The sequence below is a fragment of the Chiroxiphia lanceolata genome, chromosome 10 (genome assembly GCF_009829145.1).
Source record: "Chiroxiphia lanceolata isolate bChiLan1 chromosome 10, bChiLan1.pri, whole genome shotgun sequence".
Lineage (NCBI taxonomy): Eukaryota > Metazoa > Chordata > Aves > Passeriformes > Pipridae > Chiroxiphia > Chiroxiphia lanceolata.
In genome coordinates, this window is record NC_045646.1 from 1,155,833 (window position 1) to 1,176,828 (window position 20,996).

The following is a 20,996-nucleotide window of genomic DNA, read 5'->3' on the forward strand; positions in this document are numbered from 1 at the left end:
CACAGTTAACAGCTTTATTAATTTAAGAGAATTATCTTCCCAGTAGCAGACTAATTTCCCTCCCTCTGGAGGTACAATTTAATGTTCTCCCTTTCCCTTCGCACGTACGTGGGAATCCAGCAGTGTATTAAAAATAGATTAATTCCCAACTTTTTTTAATTGAAAAGGAGATGGCATTGTCCCTTACTTGGAGCAAGAGCTTAAAACTCTGAGGGCAATGGGGGGCCAAGCAGCAGCTCAGCTCCAGGTTAACCCTCAGCATTAACTGAAGAAATCTAATTTCAGTCTATTATATTGACTTCTATATATATATCATTGCAGCTTCTAGTGGGGATTGCAAGGGGAGAAAACAACCACCACCCAAAAAAACAACTCAAAAGCAGACAGAATTACAAATAACAAAAAGAAGACAGCCCCAAACTTTCCCGAGAAGGCCCAAGATGAGGGGTTTTTGCAGCACACAACCTGCCCCACTCCCCCACTGACTTTTGTTTCAGGCTGTCAGTGCTCCACGTTCCCTCTCCTCACTCGCTGAGCTCCCAGCCTCAGCAACTGTTAATACCAAAAAAAACCACAGTAGGATGAAAAGCTGTTAATAAAAGACTCAGTGAGGTGACAGTAATAGCAAAAGAAAGTGCTGCTTCCAAGCGCTTCTCCAGCCAGCAGATTTTCTGGAAAAAACACCTGTCACCTGCTAAAACACCTGACAGGGCAGTGAGAGCCCTGGCAGTAAAATGAGTGTACTGATGCTGTTTGTTCAAATATTGGAATTTAAGTACTGGGTGCTTTGGGAGGACCAGAGCAAAAACCAGCCCCATCAAATCCTGCTGCTTAGAGAGCTGCCAGCTTGGCCTCCTCTTGGGCTCTGACTAGTTACTTGTTGGAAGCTTGTTAGAAATTTGGGTTGTGTGTGCTAAAAAACCTAAAATACAGAAATTATATCCTTTATAAAAAAGTGATAAGTCAAGCAAAGTACAATTGTGCAAGGCAGGCACCAGCAACGTGGAATGTCTCCTTCCTGAGGTGAACAATCAGGCACAAGTGATACAGAAAAATCCACGTATTTTGAGGGGAAGCAATCAAGTCAATATAAAGTGTTAAATGCCTGACCAGAAAAGTGATTTCAAGGGCAGCTCTGGAGTGCACCAAACCCATGGGAATGTTCATGGTTTGAATACAGAAGCAGAACAGTTCATACTGGGAAGCAAAGGAAGAGTGAACTATGCAGGGGAGGGTTGAGACTGAAGACCTCCCAATCCCACCCAATCCCAAAGGATGCTGACAAGTGTTACAGTCAGTCAGCAGGCACTGGGTAATTAGGAATCGTTTTATGACTGGTTATTTGTCAGAAACAGAGCCCTTTCTGTCTCCTGCTCTCCAGATTCTTCATTTGGCTCTATTTTCCATAAATCTTATTGAAGTAAAGATTAGCAGAGTAATTGTTACGTTAAATCTGATTATGAGCTTTCTCCTTCTTCCCTACAGATCCCGAGTCTGTAATGGCAGGATCTGTAGCTTCTGCTCTAGAATTCCATTAATAGCAGTGGAGTTTGGCATTTAACAGAACAGCTGCTTCAGTGAGAGCAAGAAAATAAGGGACAGGATTGCCTGATAAACCCATTACAAAAAGCCAGCTAAAGCATTTCTGCTAAGCTGTGCAAGGAAACCGGCAGGGCTTCTTATTTATTTGTGATTTTGGACATGAATGGAAAAAAACCTACATTCAAACCACTTCAAAAGTGTTTTTCTGGGAGGTTTAGGTTTTTGTCCTGACTACGAGTTACTTAAAAATGAGGAATATTTCCAGTGAACACAGGAAAAGACTCTTCTCTTCTGGAAGCAGAGCGAGCCAACAAACCTACACATGAAAATACCTACTTTTTGAAGAATGGAAATACAAGGAATTAAATGGCAAAAAAAGCTCCTTTTTATTACAACTTCTCAAGTTACATTGATAAATGGTGGATTGTCACTTTTTTGATCAGGGGGTTTGGCTCTGAGGCTGCTCACCAAACACCCAGGGGCCTTCTGGCCCAGGCTGTGCGTACAGCTGGACAGTCCCACTGTGGAGCTGCCCCTGGGCTGCAGAACCATCACCCCTCTGTGGTGCCTCACAAAGGTGATGTCTGGTCACAGCCCACACCCCATTTCCCTCCCTTGCTAAGTAAAAAAAAAAATTCATTAACTCAGATATTGAATAATACCATGGAAAGATACCAAAAGTAAATATAATTCCATCAGTTTGGATTTAAACCCTCCCCCCCCCTTACGCTCATAATACAAAAAAAAAATTCCTATTCTGCCCTTAAATGTTTCTATGGCAGTTGAAGTCTCCCACAGAAATAAATTTCTGTGGGGTTTTTGTCTACTTGGATCCTGTGGAGAGCAGAGCAATCAGTCCTGATGAAGCACTAATAGAAAGAATATAGTTTCTGCAGGGAACAGGTTAAGGACATATAATTGTCAAGACACTTCTTTGGCACAGAACATTTAGTAGAAGTTTTATGAAAAAGAAGGAATTGAAATGGTCTTTACAGTTTTAAAACTGAAATATCGTAACCTCAAATACAGCTCAAAATAAAGGCATGAACTTACCTTCAAAGTTAAGACACTCACAAAGTTTAGCCTGTTCTCTTAACATTTGTTTTATAAGTAGTTAACTACAGAACATCCTGAATTAACTGCCCTGATTGGCAATAATAATTTCCTTAAAGAACAAAAGATTTTGGTTGTGAAGTTACTGAAACTAAAGCAACCTGTAAGGTAAGAGAACCTGGCAGCTAACACTGACACAGGGATTCTGCAGCAAAACAAGCTGCCTCCTCATCCCAAAATTACAACTAAAATGGCAAAGCCACAAGAATTTCTGTAGACTGTCCAAGTGATATCCTTAAAACAGCTCACGTCACATTCACGTGATTGGGAGGGGGTTTTTTTTTAAACTCTGCTTTTACGTGACAATGTTCTAAACTGATGTTCTGCAAAGGACCTGCCCTTCCCAGCAGAGCACAAAGGATACACGGTGGGGTTGAAGTTCTTCAGCACAAAAAAGGAAGCGATGATGACCAGGACCAGGAACAGGGTGTTGTTGTAGAAGATGGAAAAAGTTGTCGCTTCGTAGTCTGCAACTTCATTTTTCTTCCACAGAATTCTAGGAGCAAGTAGAGACAATATCTCAGGCATATTTAAATCACTGTATATCAGGGAATGAATGACTGGTTTGGGTTGGGAGGGACCTTAAAGGTCATCTTATTCCACCCCCTGCCATGGGCAGGGACACCTTCCACTAGCCCAGGTTGCTCCAACCAGGCCTTGGACACTTCCAGGGATGGGATATCCTGGCACCTCCACATTATGAAGTGTGCAGTACTTTTGTTGTAACCAGCCTCTAGAAGACAGAGGTTTGGGCTCTTAAGCCCTGACAGCTCCCATCCTGCACAGTCACAGTGAGCATCCCCTCTAATCTCAAGCGCATTTGAGACCTTTCCTTGAAAACTTGCTTCAGAAAGGCTTTAAGATGAACCAAGAGTTACAGTACAACTTATGCTTTCCAGAATATAGGAAAAAGAGGGCACAGTCCCTCATATCCTACCTAGAGCCTTAAGGACATTTAAGGCAGCCTTACAACAAGGGAGAGAAGGAAGAGGACAAAGAGGTCACCTTTCATCCTTCTCCTTACGGGACATCTTCCTGTTGTCCGCCTCGGACAGCTTGCGAGTCACCTCCTTGGACACAGCATCCTCTCTTTTCTGGGCTACCCTGTAAGCAACACCACTTATGTTCAACTTCAAAAACTGATAAAAACCCCCACAGCTACACCCTGGGATTAGGGGAAGTTTTATTTACAGTGAAGAACAAAATGGAGTCAAGACACCGAACAGTTTTGTCAAGTTGAAGGGACAAGTAATAATCAAACTGCTACAAGTAATGTAATTTTGATATAATCAGCAATATAATTTAAATGCAATTTATGGCAATACCCACTGAGCATGATGGTAGTTCTGCTATTTCACTGTACTCTTAGCTGACAAGACTGGGCTACTCCATAATTACGAGAGACAACAGAAACCAACTAGGAAATATTTCTGTGTAAAATAGATTCTGGAGTAACGTTTCAGGCACTCCTATTAATAAAAAAATTAAGTTGTAGATGTTGGTTCTGTTAAATTATTAAATAATAAATTCTAGCTACTAGAATTTATTATTCCAACAGCCACTAAACTTACTTGTGCTTGAGGACAAACTTGACGTTCTTATAGGCAAAAGCCACCAGATAGGTACTGATGAGGGTCATCACGCTGTACAGGACTGCGGACTGAACAAGATCCATGTGCCATATCCTCCAATAAAGCCCTTCGAAGAAGAAAAAAATTACATTTTGAGTGGCCTCTCTCCAAGAAAAAAACGCCCCTGCAGGAGCAGCACAGAGGACGCGAGCTCTGTAACTCGGCACAGGCTCTGCCAGACCAAACCCAATTCCTGCAAAACCCCTCGGAGCGTTTGAGCCGCATTAGAAACGCTCTGGAGGGGAGAAATGTGCTCCGAGAGCGGCTCTCCAGGCCCCGCCGAGGCAGCGCCGCCGCAGTGACACGTCAGTGCTGCCGCCGCCCGACCGCCCGCACGGCCCGGACCCCTCACGGCCCGGACCCCGCACGGCTCGGTCCCCACACGGCCCGGACCCCTCACGGCCCGAACCCCGCACGGCTCGGAGCGGGACGATCCCGCCCGGGATGGGCTCGTAGGCGGGTTCGGAGCGGCAGCGGGACAGAGCCCGAGGTGCGCGCTGGGGAGTCCCCGATCCCCTCAGGGGCCACCGGTCCCCTCAGGGTCCGCTGATCCCCTTCCCAGCATCTCCTGCTCCCCTCAGGTGCTGCCGATCCCCTTCCCCGCGTCTCCTGCTCCCCTCAGGGTCTCCTGCTCCCCCCGGGACCCGCCGCCAGCCCCGTCCCGCCGCTCACAGATGGGGATGGCGGACACGATGAAGGCGTTGCCGAAGAAGAGCGCGGAGGACTTGGCCGAGAGGTTGCGGCTGAAGTCCTGCAGGAGCAGGTCCTCCTCGGACTGCTGCCGCCCGCCGGGGCCGCCCTTGGGAGCCATGGAGGGACCGGGCACCGTCAGCGGCGGGCTCGGGAGCGGCTCCGGGTCAGGAGACACGGCAGGGGCGGGACCGGCACCGGCCGAAAGAGCTTCCGGGGCGCGGGCCGCCCTCGGGCCCATCCGATCCCAGCCCGGGACCGCTGCCCAGCCCGATCCCAGCCCGGCCCCGGCCCCATCCCGCTCCCACTCCCGGTCCCCATCCCCACCCCATCCCCGATGTAGCCCCGCTCCCCGCGCCGGGACCCCCGGTGGCCGAGGCAGGTGAGTCCTGTCGGGGGGATCCCTCCGGGCTGGCACAGTTTGCCCGGGAACCAGTGGAGATTTTTTCCGCTCGCCCTCCAGCCCCCACGGGAGAGCGTGTCTGTCTCCTTTTAGGCTCTTAGAGCCGTTCCCTGATCCCCCCCTCCTCGCTCCACACCGGCCGTACAAAGGGCTCTGCTTTTCACTTCTTTTAGTGTTCCCTCTGCAATTTGTGACAACAAATTTCGAGCAGGACTTTTGAGGATTACCACCAGTGTCCCGCAGCAGGGTGTGGAGGGATTGCCCGTGGCACACAGGCATTGCCCCGCGCCCGGGCTGACTGCAGCAGAAGAACTCCTTGGCCCCTGGACAGCACATTTCTCTTAGTATTTTTAGCGTTTTGGTGTAAACATCATTTAGCAAAGTATATGTGTTCCTAAAATTTAATTAAAGACATTTTTCCCATTTATTCATTCATTCCCCCCAGTTACTAGTGTTCTCTGCTTCCAAGAAAACACACAAGGTGCACACCGTGAGGGAATGCTCCCTGGAAATGAGGTTAAATTGAAATGGGCTTAAATATGATCAAAATTAACTCACTGTAATAGAGCTTTGTAAAACATTTAGGTGCAGTAGGACTCTGGTTTTTGACCTTGTACTAAATTTCCAAGACCAAACCAGGCGTGGATTTTCAGACTCAGTGTATTGGTGGAGTGTGCTAACAGGATTTATTGCTAATGTTGTGCTATCTGCAGGCAGATATGGGAGTTACACTTCTGCCAGCCAGACCTGCCCTCAGGCTTGGAAATATCTCTCCTGAAGGGATTCCCAGGCTGGATTTGTGGACACACCAGCCCATCAGATGAAGCTCAGGAGCTCTGAGGACCAGCAGAAACCCCTGTGAGTACCAGTTGTGGCCATCCCTGTGCACAGAAGGCAGGGAGCCAGCCTTCCCCCTCATCTCGGAACCGTGGAATGCTTTGGGTTGGAAGAGACTTTAAAGCTCATCCAGTGCCACCCCCTGCCCTGGGCAGAGACACCTCCCAGTAGATGAGGTTGCTCCAAGCCCTGTCCAACCTGGCCTTGGCCTCCTCCAGGAATTAACCCGTTCTGAAGTGATTTCAGCAGTGTCTGGCTTCCACGGGTGGGAAATGCTGTTTGCCTGTTAGGTGGCAAAATCTGTGCTGAGGAGGGTTCTCCAACGGGAGTGGAGGTTAGTCTTGGTTTGTTGGTAAAACATGTTAAACCCACACAGTCCCTGCCCATGACAGGGGCTGGAACTGGATGGTCTTTAAGCTCCCTCCCAACCCAAACCAGCCTGATTCTAGTAGGTAACATCATATTTAATCGATGTTACCAGTCATATGAGTTTTCTTATTAAAGAACATGGTTAGAGTTGTATAAAGTAGTTGGAAACCGTGAGGAATATTAAGATTATTTCAGGATTCAGATTAATCACCGTCCCTGTCCTTGCCCAGATTTCTTCCTTCCGCTCATCTGGGTAAACGTGTGTTGTGTTGTGGTGGGCTGCAACTGTCTCTCTGCTCCTGGTTTGGGCTTACATGGGCATGATGCCATCATTTGGGAAGAAAGTCTGCCCAGTGACCATCTGTCTCTCCATCAGGATGAAGTAGGACATTGTTTTAGGCGGTGGAATGACGAAAGATTTTTCTTGAAAAAAACAAACGGGCACTTTGCTTTTATAAACCCCCTGGCACTGGCAAACTGTGGCTTCAGGCAGAACAGTGTGTGCAGCGAGACTCTCACTGCAGCTTCGTGCTCTGAGTGTGTCGTAGATACTCCCCCAAAAATAAACAGGGCCACCAGTTTCTGTCAAAACAATTCCAAGGTTTGTTTCAGTGCCTAAATCTGCATCTTGGCTGAATCCTCATTCAGAAGCTGTTGGGAACTTGAGGCGTCAAAATCAGAGGAACAGTTGCTCTGTGACCCAACAGCAAAAGATCTCCTGATAATAGGAAAATAAATGCTGTTGTCTTTGTAACTTATGAATTAGGTTTCTTACCAAATTTCTTCCTGAAACACAGAGGCAGTGATAAATATTCTGGCAGTACATTGATTATCTTTGTTTTCTCAACTTTATCTAAATCTCTAAGGTGGACTAAGCTGAAAATTTTAAATGAGGGCAGTGACATTTCCCAGCAGGATTTATTTTGTTTATTTTATTTTGCTGTTTATCTGTGGGAAGTGTAGACTCCAAAACACCTTTGTGTTGGATTGGAAGGTAGAATTTCCAAGGCAGGTGATTAACAGGAAATGTCTGCTCCTTAGCAAAGTGTTTGTCATCTTGTGTGCTAGTATGAATCATAATGGCTTGAACTGAAAGACAGTAGGTTTGGATTAAATATTGGGAAGAAACCCTTCCCTGTGAGAGTGGTCAGGCCCTGGCACAGGCTGCCCAGAGAAGCTGTGGCTGCCCCTGGATCCCTGGAAGTGTCCAAGGCCAGGTTGGACAGGGCTTGGAGCCACCTGGGCTAGTGGAAGGTGTCCCTGCCCATGGAATTTATCATGCAGGAAGGGATTAGTGTGCTGAGTTTGAGATCAGCTGCTGGGGGATTGTTGAAATACAAAGGAAAAACCTCCTTTGGATGAGCATTTGTGGCACTCATGAGCTGAGCAGCTTCTCCCTCTGTGTGATAACTGGGTGGGTGAGAAGCTTTCCAGTTCTCCCGTGTGCTGTGATTTTCCTGAAACGTTCAGTGGTTTGTGAGGTTTAAAACTGGAGCTGTAATCTGTATTATTTTCCAGCCAAATCAGTTCCCAGGTTTAGAATCCCAGGATGGTTTGGGTTGGAAGGGATCTTAAAGCTCACCTCGTGCCACCCCGTGGCATGGGCAGGGACACCTTCCACTGGAATGTAGCCCCCAAAAGAGGAACCTACAATTTCTAAAAGCTGGGAGTTGCTGGATTTCCAGGACACTTGCTGTATGGGAAGGCAGCTCAGTGTAGCATATGTGACCCATTTTTGATGTCTTGAAATGGTCTCATCTGCTCCAGTTTCCTTCTTTGGCATTTTTAAGGTTCTTGTGATGTGGACCAAGTGAACGAAATCATGTCTAGGAATAGATTCGGGGGCTGGTTTGCTCAGGTGGAGCCTGGAACGGACCACACTTTGGAAAAGCAGTATCAGAGGCACTGTTTGGAAAATAATCATGATATAAAGGCAATCAAAGAGTTGTTTCCCTGTGGGACACTCAGCTCAAGTCCCTCCAGCCCCAGACCAGGGGTTCTCCCACAGTCCTCACACCAGGGATGTGTGAGGTGATCTGCAGTGGGATTATCCCAGTCCAGTTCAGCAGCCTGCATCCCTGGTAGTGGGAGGGAATCAGCCAGATGGGATTTCTGAGTCTGCACTGTGTCATCCTGGCACCCACCCACCCCTGCTGCTCCATCCCTCAGGGCTGTGGGAGGATCTCCTGGTGCCACTCTTCACCTGGGAGTTCTCCAGGGTTTCCCGTTCCCGGAGCCTTGAGCTTGGCAAACATCTGGACTTCAACCACAGGACAATTTTAGCCTATAATGTGTAGTCAGAAGAGTTGACCATCCATGTGCTGATGTTCTTAAAATGCTGATATCTAAAGTAAGAAGGATGAACTAAAGCTGAAGGGTCATGTGAGGAATGTTTGGATGAGGGAATAAAAGGGGATATTTCTGGCTGTTGGTCTTCTGAATGGTTGGAGGTGAGTCCATCCACAGAAAACAGACCTAGCTTTGTGTTTTCCACCTGGCTCAGCCTGGATCTGATCAGAGAAAATTCTACCAAGTTTTCTTCCTAATTTAAAAAAACCTTAGGAAACATGAAAGAAAAAAAAAAAAACCCTGAACAGAATTAGCAAGGCAGTGTCCTGTCCCCTCCTGGAATGTGGAATTCAGCAACACTGAGTGATGAATTCTAGAAATAAAGCATTCCTAGCATGCTCCCACACAGAATTCTTGGGCAAAGAAATAATGTCCAAGTGCAAATTCCCTTTCTGGGGTGAGAGCAGAGCATCTCCTACTCCCAGGCACTTGGGGCTGTTTGCAAGAACAGCTGCTGAACAAAGCAGGCATTTGGCTGTTTGCTGCACCATCCCAAGGCTGTGGTTTTATTTAGGTGTTCTGCAGCCTGTGTCCACCCAGCTGCTCCCTGAGCTGCACATTTTGGTTCTTCAGCTCCTGCATCTTAGAAGAAAAATGTTTTGTTCAATTTAGCCTTGATTTCTCCCTCTCGTTTATTTTATTCTCAATTTAAGGTGTGAACATTCCCGTTTTCCTCCTTGCTGTTTGAATCATGCAGAGCCTGGGAGAAAGGGCAATCAAATTTACAATGCCTCTGCCTTTTATACAGTAAGGATTGACCTTTTCCAGGGATATCTCCAGAGATCTTCATTCACACTTTCAGCTTCTCCAGGGTGTTGCAGCTCTTTATGGAACTAGTGTTTTACTGGGGAACTAAAGGTTTGCTCCAGGGAGCAGCTCTTAGCTGGTTTTCAGATGTAAAATACACAGTACTGTCACCTTCCAGGCATTCTTTTTTAATTTGTTGGAATTTTTGGTTGAAGAATGGACTTCATTTGCATGGAGACAGCAAACTGTGTGTCTGTTAGATAGAACTAGCTGGTGATTTTAGAAAGAATTCAAATCCTAATTTGCCAGCATTGCATTGTAAAGGAACATTTCCGTTCTGTTTAGATAGGAGTCAGCCTAAAGGAGAAGGAGCAAAGCACTGCCATCCACACATTGCTGCTTACCTGGTGGGAGGATCCACCTGGTGAGTGTTCCAGAATCATCCTTAAAAAATCTCAAAAGTTCAGTGGTTTTTTATGACTCAGTTTGTGTTAGTTAAGGATTGGTAAGTGCTGCCTTGGCCTCAGCTAAATTTCCAGTTTACGTGGATTCAAGAGACTTCCACGAGAGGGTGCAGCAGTTCAGCAAAATGCCACCTAAACCACATGAGCCCACTGTGGGCATATTTTCACTCAGTTTATGTATTAACTGGTGTATTTACACCAACTTCCGAATTGGATGGAGGCTTTAATTAAACAGTTTAATACCCCAGAGCATCTCTCCAGGCTGTTACTTTTTAGTGCACTGTGTTACCTGGTCTCAATTCCTGCCTGATACCCTGCAAATGGTCACTACATGCATTTTAAAAATAAAGTTTAGAGGGTTTTTTAAAATACTGTTGTTTTAGTTGTGAAGCATCATTGCTTTTCCCCTCAGACTGGTACAGCTGCAGAAGGAAACTCCATCTAGAAAGCTGAGCTCTGGAGAAACCACTAATTTGAGTGACTGATATCACGTTTTTCTGTTTCTATTCTGTGATAAAGGATTTCTTGTTCCAGAAGATAATTGTGAACTCTTAGTAATGATTCAGCTTCCATGGATACTGTTGCTGTCCTGATGTGCTGGGAGCATTGAGGTGTTGTGCTGCACATGGGCCAAGGGTCGAGGTCCATCCTTTGACTGGGACAGTAAAATACCTCTGCAGAAATTATTAACTCTTAACAAATTTCCATCAAAAGGGCCCACTTTTGAGTAGTGTTGCTTGTCCAGATTCATGAATCAGAAATCACTTCCTGAGATAAGATGATCTGATAGTGAAATAACCATAAGTGTGATGATACTTCTGTATAATGTACCATTTGGTTTCCTGAGAAATGCTGTTTTCACCAAACTTTGAAATCTGATCAACAGCAGAAACAGAATGCTGTGCTTTTAAAACTTTTAGCTACTAGTATAAGATATTTGAAGGCAGTGAATTTGAGACAAGGGCAGTGACTTTGGTTAGTGTAGAAGTTGGGTCTGGATTAGGAAGGTTTCACTGATGAATGGGATGAACAGAAAGAATCAATAGAACAAAATTAGAATAGAAATTCATTAATGAATGAGTCTAATGAATAGAAAATTTTACCTTGATGGTGACATTTCTGCCCTCCTCACCCCAGGACAGAGCACAGCAGGTGGAGCCCAGTAGGTGTCAGTCCAGCCAAGGCTTACAGGTGTGAATAAAGCCTTGCTGCCTCCTCCCTCTTCCTTTTCATTAGTGACATTGGTGGCATTATTCCACCTTCACAGAAACACAGCCAGCACTTCAGAGGTTCTCATTTCCCATCTGTTAACTTTTAATAAATGTCTGTATCACTGACCTTTCTTGTCCCTGGGTGCTCACCCACCCTGACTTGCTGGCACAAGGGTAGGGCTTGGTGTGATGTTTGCTGGTGATTAGCATTTGTCATCAAGCATTGGTATGGAAAAGCACAAATCCAGGCGTTGGGAGCAGCCCCGAGGAGAAGGATTTGGGGGCTCAATGTACCCTGACCTGGCCATGAGCTCTGGCACCCAGAACCCCCCGTGATCCCACGGCGTGGGCAGCCAGGAGGGGGGGTGTTCTGCTCCTCTGCCCCCTCAGGTGAGACCCCACCTGCAGAGCTGCTCTAGCCCTGGGGGACTACAGCACAAGGATGTGGAGCTGCTGGAGAGAGTCCAGAGGAGGCCACGGAGATGCTCCAAGGGCTGGAGCCCCTCTGCTCTGGAGCCAGGCTGGGAGAGCTGGGGGGGTTCACCTGGAGAAGGGAAGGCTCCAGGGAGAGCTGAGAGCCCCTTCCAGGGCCTAAAGGGGCTCCAGGAGAGCTGGAGAGGGACTGGGGACAAGGGATAGAGGGATAGGACACAGGGAATGGCTTCCCAGTGCCAGAGGGCAGGGCTAGATGGGATATTGGGAAGGAATTCCTGGCTATGAGGGTGGGGAGGCCCTGGCACAGGGTGCCCAGAGAAGCTGTGGCTGCCCCTGGATCCCTGGAAGTGTCCAAGGCCAGGTTGGACTGGGCTTTTTGTTAGTCATCAGCACAGTGCTGTTTGTTGACTTGTATAGAACACCAGAAAAGGACAATCAGCTTCCTGTCCTGGGATGTGTTTTAGGGAGTGAAGAATGTTCATTGTGCAAAGGTTGAGGTAGAAAAGGAGGTTTCTGTCACTATAAAAAAATGTGTTGGAGCCTGAGAACTTTGTTGTTTTAGCACAAACATTGAAGTCAGATGTTTCCCCTCTTTCATCCCAAATCAAGTGTGCATACTGATTATCCTGGATTTGCAAGGCAGAGCTGTAAATTGCTGCATTCACTCTGGTGCCGTTTACCATCTGAAAGAAATAATTAAAGCTTTCATTCTCTCGCTTAAGATTTAAACATGTATTTAAAAATGAGATCATGCTTTCACGGTGGTCAGAGTTTCTTTCTATATTTGTGTGTGGGAGCCTCCGAAATGGGTGTACGAGGGTCTGGTGTGCTGTGATGTGTTTCCTTTAATTATACATTTGTTTGGAGCAGGATGGTTATTCCAGCCTCCATCTTTGCCCGGGTCCATCCTCCCACTCCCACTGCAGCGGGAGCTGTGCCCACCCCAGTGTGTCGTTCAGCCATATGTGCCTCTTATTTATATCTCATGCGTGAAATGAGCTATTCCAGAGCGGTAATTTCTGTTCTGGTGATGGCAGATAAGTACGTGTGTGTGTGCAGCTTCCGTCCCCGGTGAGGATGTGACACATCGCCCTCACCCTGCCCCGCCACGCTCTGCTCGCCCAGGCCAGACAGGCTCTGGGGCTGCGTCTGGTGCTTCAGACACTCAAGAGTTCAATTAATTTACAGATGATAATTTGTTTTCAGCTCCTGCAGATACAGATGCCACCTTTACTGAGCCTCTGTTGTGTCATTCTCTCTCCAACTGCATTGGAGAGAGACTATTTACAAGGGCTTGGAGTGACAGGATGAGAGGGAATGGCTTCACACTGCCAGAGGGGGCAGGGTGAGATGGGATATTGAAAAGGAATTCTTGGCTGTGAGGATGGTGTGGCACAGGTTGCCCAGAGAAGCTGTGGCTGCCCCATCCCTGGAAGTGTCCAAGGCCAGGTTGGACGGGGCTTGGAGCAACCTGGGCTAGTGGAAGGTGTCCCTGCCCATGGCAGGGGGTGGGCTTTAAGGCCCCTTCCAACTCTAACCAGTCTGGGATTCTGGGATTCTGCGATTCTGCGAAGCTCCAGTTTTGTAATTTGTTGGTAGAAGTGCCATATTCTGCCCGGATTATTAACACAGCTGTGCAGCATTTTCCAGTGCACCATGCAGCCTGTGCCACCTTAAAATGAGTTTCTCTCCATATGCCTGTGTATTCTGTATGTGTAATTCCATAAAGTCACTGAGCACAGGGAACGAAAGACTGGCTTTAAAACTGAAACAAGAACACGAGTTGTGGAATCCCAGGATGGTTTGGCTCGGAAGGGACTTAAAGCTCATCTCGTTCCAACCTCCTGCCATGGGCAGGGACACCTTCCACTAGACCAGGTTGCTCCAAGCCCCGTCCAACCTGGCCTTGAGCACTTCCAGGGATGGGGCAGCCACAGCTTCTCTGGGCAAATAATATAATAGATGTTCCATCAACATAATTTTTACCTTCTGAGGCTTTTTACTTCTTTATAAGTTACTTCGTCTGGCCAAGTTAGTGCTGCAGATGCACTTGGTTGTGGCTGGTGTCCGTGTGAATGGCTGGCCGGGTGCTGTGGAGGTTTGCTCCGGGAACAGGCGGTGATTCAGCAGGGAGGCATGTCAGGGCTGCACGGAGCGGCTGAGCCGCCCTGCTGTGCTCTCACACACGCACAGCCCGGCGGGGACACGGCCACGGCCGGGGACAAAGAGAGCTCAACTCTGCTCCGAACCAGCGCCACCTATAACATACTGGGTAAATAAATAGTGGCTGCCTGTAGTGTGCTACCACGGACTGGTTTGGGTTGGAAGGGAACTTAAAGCTCGTCTCATCCCACCCCTGCCACGGGCAGAGACACCTTCCACTGGATAAGGTTGCTCCAAGCCCAACCTGGCCTTGGACACTTCAGGGCTGGGGCAGCCCCAGCTGCTCTGGGCAGCCTGTTCCCCGTGACGCTCGCTCTTGCCGCGTGTGTCACGGTGCTGGAGCAGGGCCCGTGCCAGGGGGTGCGTGCGGGTGCCGAGCTGAGTCAGGGTGACTTTGGTCGGGAGGGGCCCCCCAGCTTTGCCTCTTAGTCACTGCCGAGCGCAGGCGGGGCCGCTCGCCCCGTGTGCCCGGAGCTGCGGGAGGCTCAGGTGCCGTCCGTGCCCTCCTGAGGACGGGCTGTTCCCGGCGCTGACACGGCCCGTTCCCGGCGTGTTCCCGGCTCGCGTGCGAGCCCCGCGCACGCAGCGCCGCTCCCGGGGACATCCCTGCCTCCCTCCCTCCGTCCCTGCCTCCTCCCTGCCGGCCTGAAACGAAACGCTCGGTGCGTGATAAATGAAACGCGAAGGCGCCTCTTGCCCCGCCGCTGCTGGGGAACGGCCCCGGGCAGCGCTTTCGGTTCTGCCCGCTGAGAGCGGGGCGAGGCGGGGCCGGGCGGGCTCGGCCGGGACGCACCGACCCGCGGGGACCGGCCGGGGGGCGGGGGACCGGCCCGGCTCCGCCCCGGCCGGCGCTGCCCTGCCAGCGCTCCCGGCAGCGATATTTAAACCGGGGGGGAACATGTGAGCGGGAGCAGAGGGAGCCGGGGCGGGAGGCGGCGGGATTTGGGCCGGACACCCCCGGCGGGGCGGTGCTGAGCCCGGGACCCCCCGCGCTCCGGCGGGACCGCCCCAGCCTGTGGGCGCTGCTGCTCAGGTGCTCGTCCCCCCGCCAGCGGCTCTCACCTCTTTCATGGTCCTTCCCCCCGCCAGGAAGGGGATCGTTGTGCGGAGATCCCCCGGATTCGGGTCGGGACGCGGCAGTCGCGCCGAGGGAGCCCGGTAGGTGCCGGCGGGGCTGGGCTGGCCCCCCCCGCCCGTGCTGTGTCCGGGCTGCCGCTCGCAGTGTTTGCTGTTCAGGGCATGTGAAAGCCGGCCGAGCGGCTTTCCCGAGCAGAGGAGGGGCGGCTCGCGTGCGATGGCGAGCGCTGGGGGAGCGAAACCTCCCACCGAGACATCTCGGCTGTGAAACGCGGCGAGCGACCGAGCATCGCTCCGGGGATCCTGCTCCGGCACGGCAGCGGCTCGTCTGGGATGGGGGAATGCTGGAACGGGAATGCCGGCAGAGCCTCGCGTTCATCCTTCTCGCTGCTTTATTTTTAGAGGCGTTGGGGGATTCGACTCTGCTCGCTAAGGCAGTTCTTTAAAAATAGCAGCGAAACTTAAATGCTGATCAAGGGAGAAATGTGAATGTTGAAATAGCAGCAAGGATATGCCTGAACGAGATCAGAAGTCACTTGCTCAGCTCCTCGGCACAGCAGGGACTCCTTGAGCCCTGGGCGACCCTCTTGCTCATTGCTGGGGCTCTGAGACCTGGGCTGGATGAAGGGAAACATCGTGTTCCCTTAGGAGTTGCCTTTGGAGTTACTTGAAGGTGCCTTTGGTGGTTTAGAAGGAGAACTGCCTGGTATGTCCGTGGAAGAATAACAGATAAACCAATGACTTCGTTTAACTGGCAAACATACACCAGTTCCTTTAAATTTAATCTAAAAATGGAAAAACCGGAGAGATACAACTTTTTTTTTTATTTTTCCTGGCAATCCTGACGTGCTGTTTCCCAGGGAAATGGAAAAGCCTTGCTAATGAATGTTCCAAAATGAGGAAGACTCAGTGAGAAATTTTCCAGAGCAAATCGTCAGTAGTAAGAAATTATTGCCAAATTTTCTCTGTTCTCTGGGATTTTGTTTGAAAATGAGAAGTCGCTTTGCTTGGGATGCGTTTATCCAGGAAGTAATCCTTAATGTGCTCCAGTCTGAGCGTTGAGGCTACGGGCGAGATTGAAGAGGGTTTAATTAAATATAATCAAATAGTACAGGATTGCTGATTAAAAGGCATAGTGCTTGCTGTTGGTGACGTACGAGACACACTGCTTATTTGTGCCTTAAAAAATATAACTCTGCAGCTTACAGACAATTTCTCTCTCGGTTCCTGAGTAACTATCACCCTGTAGTTTGCTGCAGTGCCCGGTTTTAATTCCTGTTGCCCGGGCGAGAGGTGTCACGGCAGGGTGACGGTGCAGCTGAGTCACAGGAGAGGGAGGGTCAGGGCACGGACAGGGCGGCAACAGGAACGGGCTGGAAGCGCTGGAATTCCTCTGAAACCCCCCAGGATTAAATCCTGGCCCTTGCCGAAGTGTGTACGAAGTTTGCCCTGGGTTTATGCGCAGCCAGCGGTTCTCTGGCGATGCTGCTGGTGGAGGTGGGAGGTGGTACGAGGGAGGATCCGAGCGAATGGAATGGGAATGTGTGGGTTTGCCTCTGTGGTGGGGGAAAAAATGGTGCAAGAATGCCCGGAGTGTGCTGAGGACACTCGGGGCTGTATGTCTCATGCTCCTCAGGTCTGGGTGTGAGGGAGGCACAGGAATGAGCGCTGTCATGTTGGCTTTTGTGGAATATAATGAACCAAAGTGCTCTTGTTTATTGAACATCCTGACAAGGAGGAGGCGTCGGACCATCCCCCTTTCCTGCCCACCCTCGGGGGACTGTGTGTTCGTGCCTGAGTGTCTCAGAGACTTCATGTGCGGGAAGATGAGGAGTGTGGGTTTGGGATTAATTAGCCTGAGTTTAGCTGTTTTCATGCTTTACGTGCCTAAGGGCTCCCCGCAGTCACAGCGAGGGGAGGAGTTTGCTGTTGCTGGCTCGAAATCCTCTCCAGGGGTGATCTTGTTCGTGTCAACCATGAGCAATTAGAGAGATTAACTGTCTTGTTTTCCTTTCTGCCCTAGATTGATTCTTGGGAGGCTGTGGGACATTTGAAAGTGATTTGGAGAGAGCAAAGTCTGTGTGTGATGGACACCGAACCCAAGCCAGCGTGCGTGGTGCCCCAGGCTCCCTGCCCAGGGATGAAGTGCCCTCCTTCAGAGGACTTTCCTCCTCAGCTGAGGCTGTCTGAGAAGATACCACCGGTGAAACCTTGCTTCAAGAAGAAGCAGCAAGTGCAGAAGCGACTGGACCCACAAACCCTCCGGGCTCTGCGGCCGATCTTCACCAGCCTGCTGGGAGCTGGGACCTTGGAGAGGGTCTTTGTGCCCCGGGGCCAAGGTGGTGGCCACAGTGATTTATGTGAACCTGCTGTGAAAAAGACTCTGGACCTCGGTACTTCTTGCCCCCAGACGGAAAATAACGTGACTGTGCTGGTGCCAACAGCTGCAGATGTGCAGGGTCAGTTGCCAGGAGCTCGTCCTTCCCCCGGGCATCCTGAGCAGGACATCCGGTCAGGGGAGCAAGGCTTCTCCCCAGAAACTCCTGGAACTGCTGCTGATAATGGTAATGAATCATTCCAGGATCATCCTTTGCACCCAAGTGCCAGCGATGGTGCAGCTCGTCCTTTGTTCCCTGACAAGATTCTGGAAAGCTGCACGTCTGGCTTATTCCAGGAGAACGGCTGTCCAGTGCAATACAACTTGAACCCGAGCAATAAATTCAGTGCTGGGATATTCCAGGGCAAAAGTGAAGAGGCTTCTCTGGACCTGGTGTTCGAGCTCCTGAACCAGCTGCAGTATCACACCCACCAGGAGGACGGGATCGAGATCTGTGTGGATTTTCTCCAGGGCACTTGTGTTTATGGCAGTGACTGTCCCAAACATCACACGGTCCTGCCCTATCACTGGCAGGTGAGGAGGACAGCAACCCAGACCTGGCAGAGTGTGACCAACGATTCCCAGGAGCACCTGGAGAGACTCTACTGCAACCCTGACAACGACAGGATCAAAGTCAAGTATCGGTAGGTAACTGAATTTACTCCCTTGCTAGGAAGGGTGCAGAAATCCAACAGAATGTGCCTTCTTTTTTCCTGATATTTGTGTCCAAGTGTGTTATAAACCATGGGATGATGTTACCTGATTAATATCCAACAAGTTTCCCTCAACAGAAAATTCGTGCACACCTATTAAAGCTGTTACTTGGCATCTGGAAAGTATTCCTTGAAGTTGAGAGACTTGGAGCGTGTGAAATAAGAAAACTTCGGCTCTGTAGAAATTCAGAGGCTGTTGTGGAATTTTGTGCTTGTTCTTGACGTTCCTAATTAGTCTTTTTTGTGTATTAGAGAAAGTGGCAGCCTGACAGAGCCTTGGCAGGGCTGGGGCCAGGGATGACAGAGCAGTTGCTTTCTGTCACTGTGAATACACTGTGCACTCCCAGCACACTTTTCATCATTCCATTCCAAGCAGCCAAAATCAAAGGGGGGCTCAGTGGAGTCCTTTGGAAACGTCATGTCACTGATAATAAATGATGGTGTTTCAGCTAATTCCCTGAGAACAACCCGAGCAACACCAGCAGAAATGCTGATCGTCTCTAAGCTGACACCTCAAGTATTAAAGCAGTTATTAGAAGTTGTTGTTTCCTCTGCAGAGTCGTGTTTATCGACTCGTCTAAAATTAGCCAACAGCTGTTGGGTTGCCCTGGTTGTGTTACCGGTGTGGGCTGGAGAGCTGAAACTTCTTCAGCTTTTACACTCAGGTTCCCTTCTGAGGAGCAGTGGGGAGGCTCATGTTTACAGTTCACCAGGTCTAGCTGGTGCAGGGTGCAGGCTGCTTTATTTTTCATTTCTGGAGGAAGTGCACAGTGCAGATGGGGCAGGGCAGATAAGACAGAAGTTTGCCAGCCTGGTGCAGCTCGTGCCAGTTCAGACACCTGCGTAGTGAAGGCTTCCCACTGCCTTTGCCATCTGAGTCCTTGGGGCTTGTGCTCACTGCCTCTCCTTCCTTCCACTTCCTGAAGGAATTATATCCCTGCTTCCTTAACATTTTATTTTCATTTACTGCACTGAGATTTCTCATTAGACACCAGTAACCCAATGCAGTGCTTAAAGTCAATGTTAGTCTTTACTCTCACCTAACTTGACATTGGATTAGGCACTAAATCCAATCTTTTTCACAGAATCACAAACTGCTTTGGGTTGGAAGGGCCTTAAAGCCCATCCAGTCCCACCCCCTGCCATGGGCAGGGACACCTTCTGCTATCCCAGTTGCTCCAAGCCCCATCCAGCCTGGCCTTGGACAATTCCAGGGATGGAGCAGCCACAGCTTCTCTGGACAACCTGTGCCAGGGCCTTTTTAGTGATGGCAATACCAGAATATAGATACCCCACACTGAGAGTGAACGTGAAGTAGAGAATAAGAATTATATGTAATAGGGAATAATCATATTTTAAAAATCTTGTGTAAGTGCATAGCAGAAAAAATTTGCTGTATTTTACAACAGAGAAACTTCAGATTCCCCAAGTGTATGAAATGATTTCTGAGAACAAAGCAGCAAAGGCAGAGATAAGCCCATGAAGTAATTCCAGTTTGAGCTCTGTGCAGATGAGCAGGAAGTTTTCTTCTAGAGGCTGTATCACCAAATCCATGGCTGCACACGAGCTACGTGTTCTAAAGGATGGACTTGGGAATGATTAATGCTGGAGGGAACAATGCTTGGTCATGGCTTAGTCAGCCCGGGGAAGGTGCTGCACAGCCACGGCGCCGGGGCAGGTTCCAGCCTGGTGGGGCTCAAGGGCTCCTGGGACACGGAGTTTCAGTCTGTCTGACCCAGCTGGGAGGAGGTTGGGGTGTGTGTGCCAGACACATGATGTTCTGGGACTGTGAGGGAAGGTGCAGGAGCTGCGTGGGCTCAGACACCCCGGAGTGCCGGGCTGAGCTCAGCCTGACGGAGCAGAGACAGTCTGGGAACAGGCTGGGCTTGACTCTGGGTTGAGTGGGTGTCTGCCAAACTGTAGATTTGGACTGGATATTGGGGAGAAATCCTTCCCTGTGAGGGTGGGGAGGCTCTGACACAAGTTTTGCCCAGAGAAGCTGTGGCTGCCCCATCCCTGGAAGTGTCCCAGACCAGGTTGGATGGGGTTTGGAGCAACCTGGGCTAGTGGAAGGTGTCCCTGCCCATGGCAGGGGGTTGCAGTGAGACAGGGTTTAAGGTCCCATCTGACTCAAACCATTCTATGATGTGTTTTCTTCAGGTAAAAGTAGCCTACAAAGACAAACTATTTTAACATCAGCATTTTCTAACTAAATTCTGCTCTGAGCTGCTAATTCCATAGCCTGCACTCTCCTTCCTTCTCTTAAAAGTCCTTGTGAAAGTCTTTGAATAGGTGCTACCAAATCATGCCCCAATGCAAGGCTGGGAAACTGTTATAAATTTATAATATCCAATGTTGTGGAACACCCAAGTGGTAGTTTCTGTAGCTCTTTTGTGTATTCAATCCCCATGTGGGTGGGTGTCAGTGAGACCCTAGGAGTGAAGCTGTGTTTAAGACTAGAGCTTCTGATTCCAGACTTTTAAGGAGTACCAGGCTCAGACTTTGGTTTTGAAGCGGGAGGTAAATGTCCTATTGCACATTGTCACCGGTTTCTCCTTATGCAGCATCCATTGTGTCTGGAGACCCTGCTGAGCCCTGGGGTGCGGGGGGCTGGGGCTGGGGGTGCCTCTGCTCCTGGTGGGGCTGCCGGGGGTGGGTTGTGGGGGTCAGTGCCCCCCGCTGCCGGTGCCCCCGTGTGCGTGGTGTCCCCTGGCAGCCCGGGAGCGGGGCCTCTCCCCGTGCCCCGCGTTCCATGGTGACGGCATTGTTTGCTAAAGCCATTAATCTCCCGTGGTCAGACGGGCTTTGCAGGCCTGTCTGCCCGGGGCAGGCGGCAGGAAACGCCTGCTCAGCACTTGGCATGGCCGGGAAGGGC

General features: G+C 49.7%; 2 protein-coding genes across 5 annotated transcripts in view; one reads left to right on the forward strand and one right to left on the reverse strand.

Annotated features, from left to right (window-relative positions):
- Nucleotides 1-5,209, reverse strand: SSR3 (signal sequence receptor subunit 3). Its single transcript, XM_032697667.1, has 5 exons — nt 4,959-5,209; nt 4,227-4,353; nt 3,661-3,759; nt 3,020-3,151; nt 1-2,432 (listed from the first exon to the last, which is right to left on the reverse strand). The coding sequence occupies exons 1-5, from the start codon at nt 5,095-5,097 to the stop codon at nt 2,366-2,368; spliced, it is 564 nt and encodes a 187-aa protein (XP_032553558.1). The 5' UTR covers nt 5,098-5,209; the 3' UTR covers nt 1-2,365.
- TIPARP (TCDD inducible poly(ADP-ribose) polymerase) overlaps nt 5,185-20,996 on the forward strand; it is a 26,448-nt gene continuing 10,636 nt past the window's right edge. The window contains exons 1-3 of one of the 4 annotated variants that reach the window (XM_032697666.1): nt 5,185-5,358; nt 6,093-6,237; nt 17,055-18,052. In XM_032697666.1, the coding sequence (XP_032553557.1) occupies nt 17,118-18,052 (935 nt within the window). In that variant the 5' untranslated portion in view covers nt 5,185-5,358; nt 6,093-6,237; nt 17,055-17,117. Of the gene's footprint in view, nt 5,359-6,087; nt 6,238-14,860; nt 15,113-15,404; nt 15,738-17,054; nt 18,053-20,996 lie in introns of those variants that run through there. The other 3 variants (XM_032697662.1, XM_032697665.1, XM_032697663.1) reach the window with 3 other exon arrangements.

Excerpts from the sequence above, each read along its gene's own strand:
- SSR3 (XM_032697667.1), bottom strand. The coding sequence starts at position 5,097 with ATGGCTCCCAAGGGCGGCCCCGGCGGGCGGCAGCAGTCCGAGGAGGAC. Across the intron at positions 3,760-4,226 it reads AAGTTTGTCCTCAAGCACAA|GGTAGCCCAGAAAAGAGAGG; the intron begins GTAAGTTTAGTG and ends TGTTGCTTACAG. Across the intron at positions 2,433-3,019 it reads AAGAACTTCAACCCCACCGT|AAACTATATTCTTTCTATTA; the intron begins GTATCCTTTGTG and ends TGTTCCCTGCAG.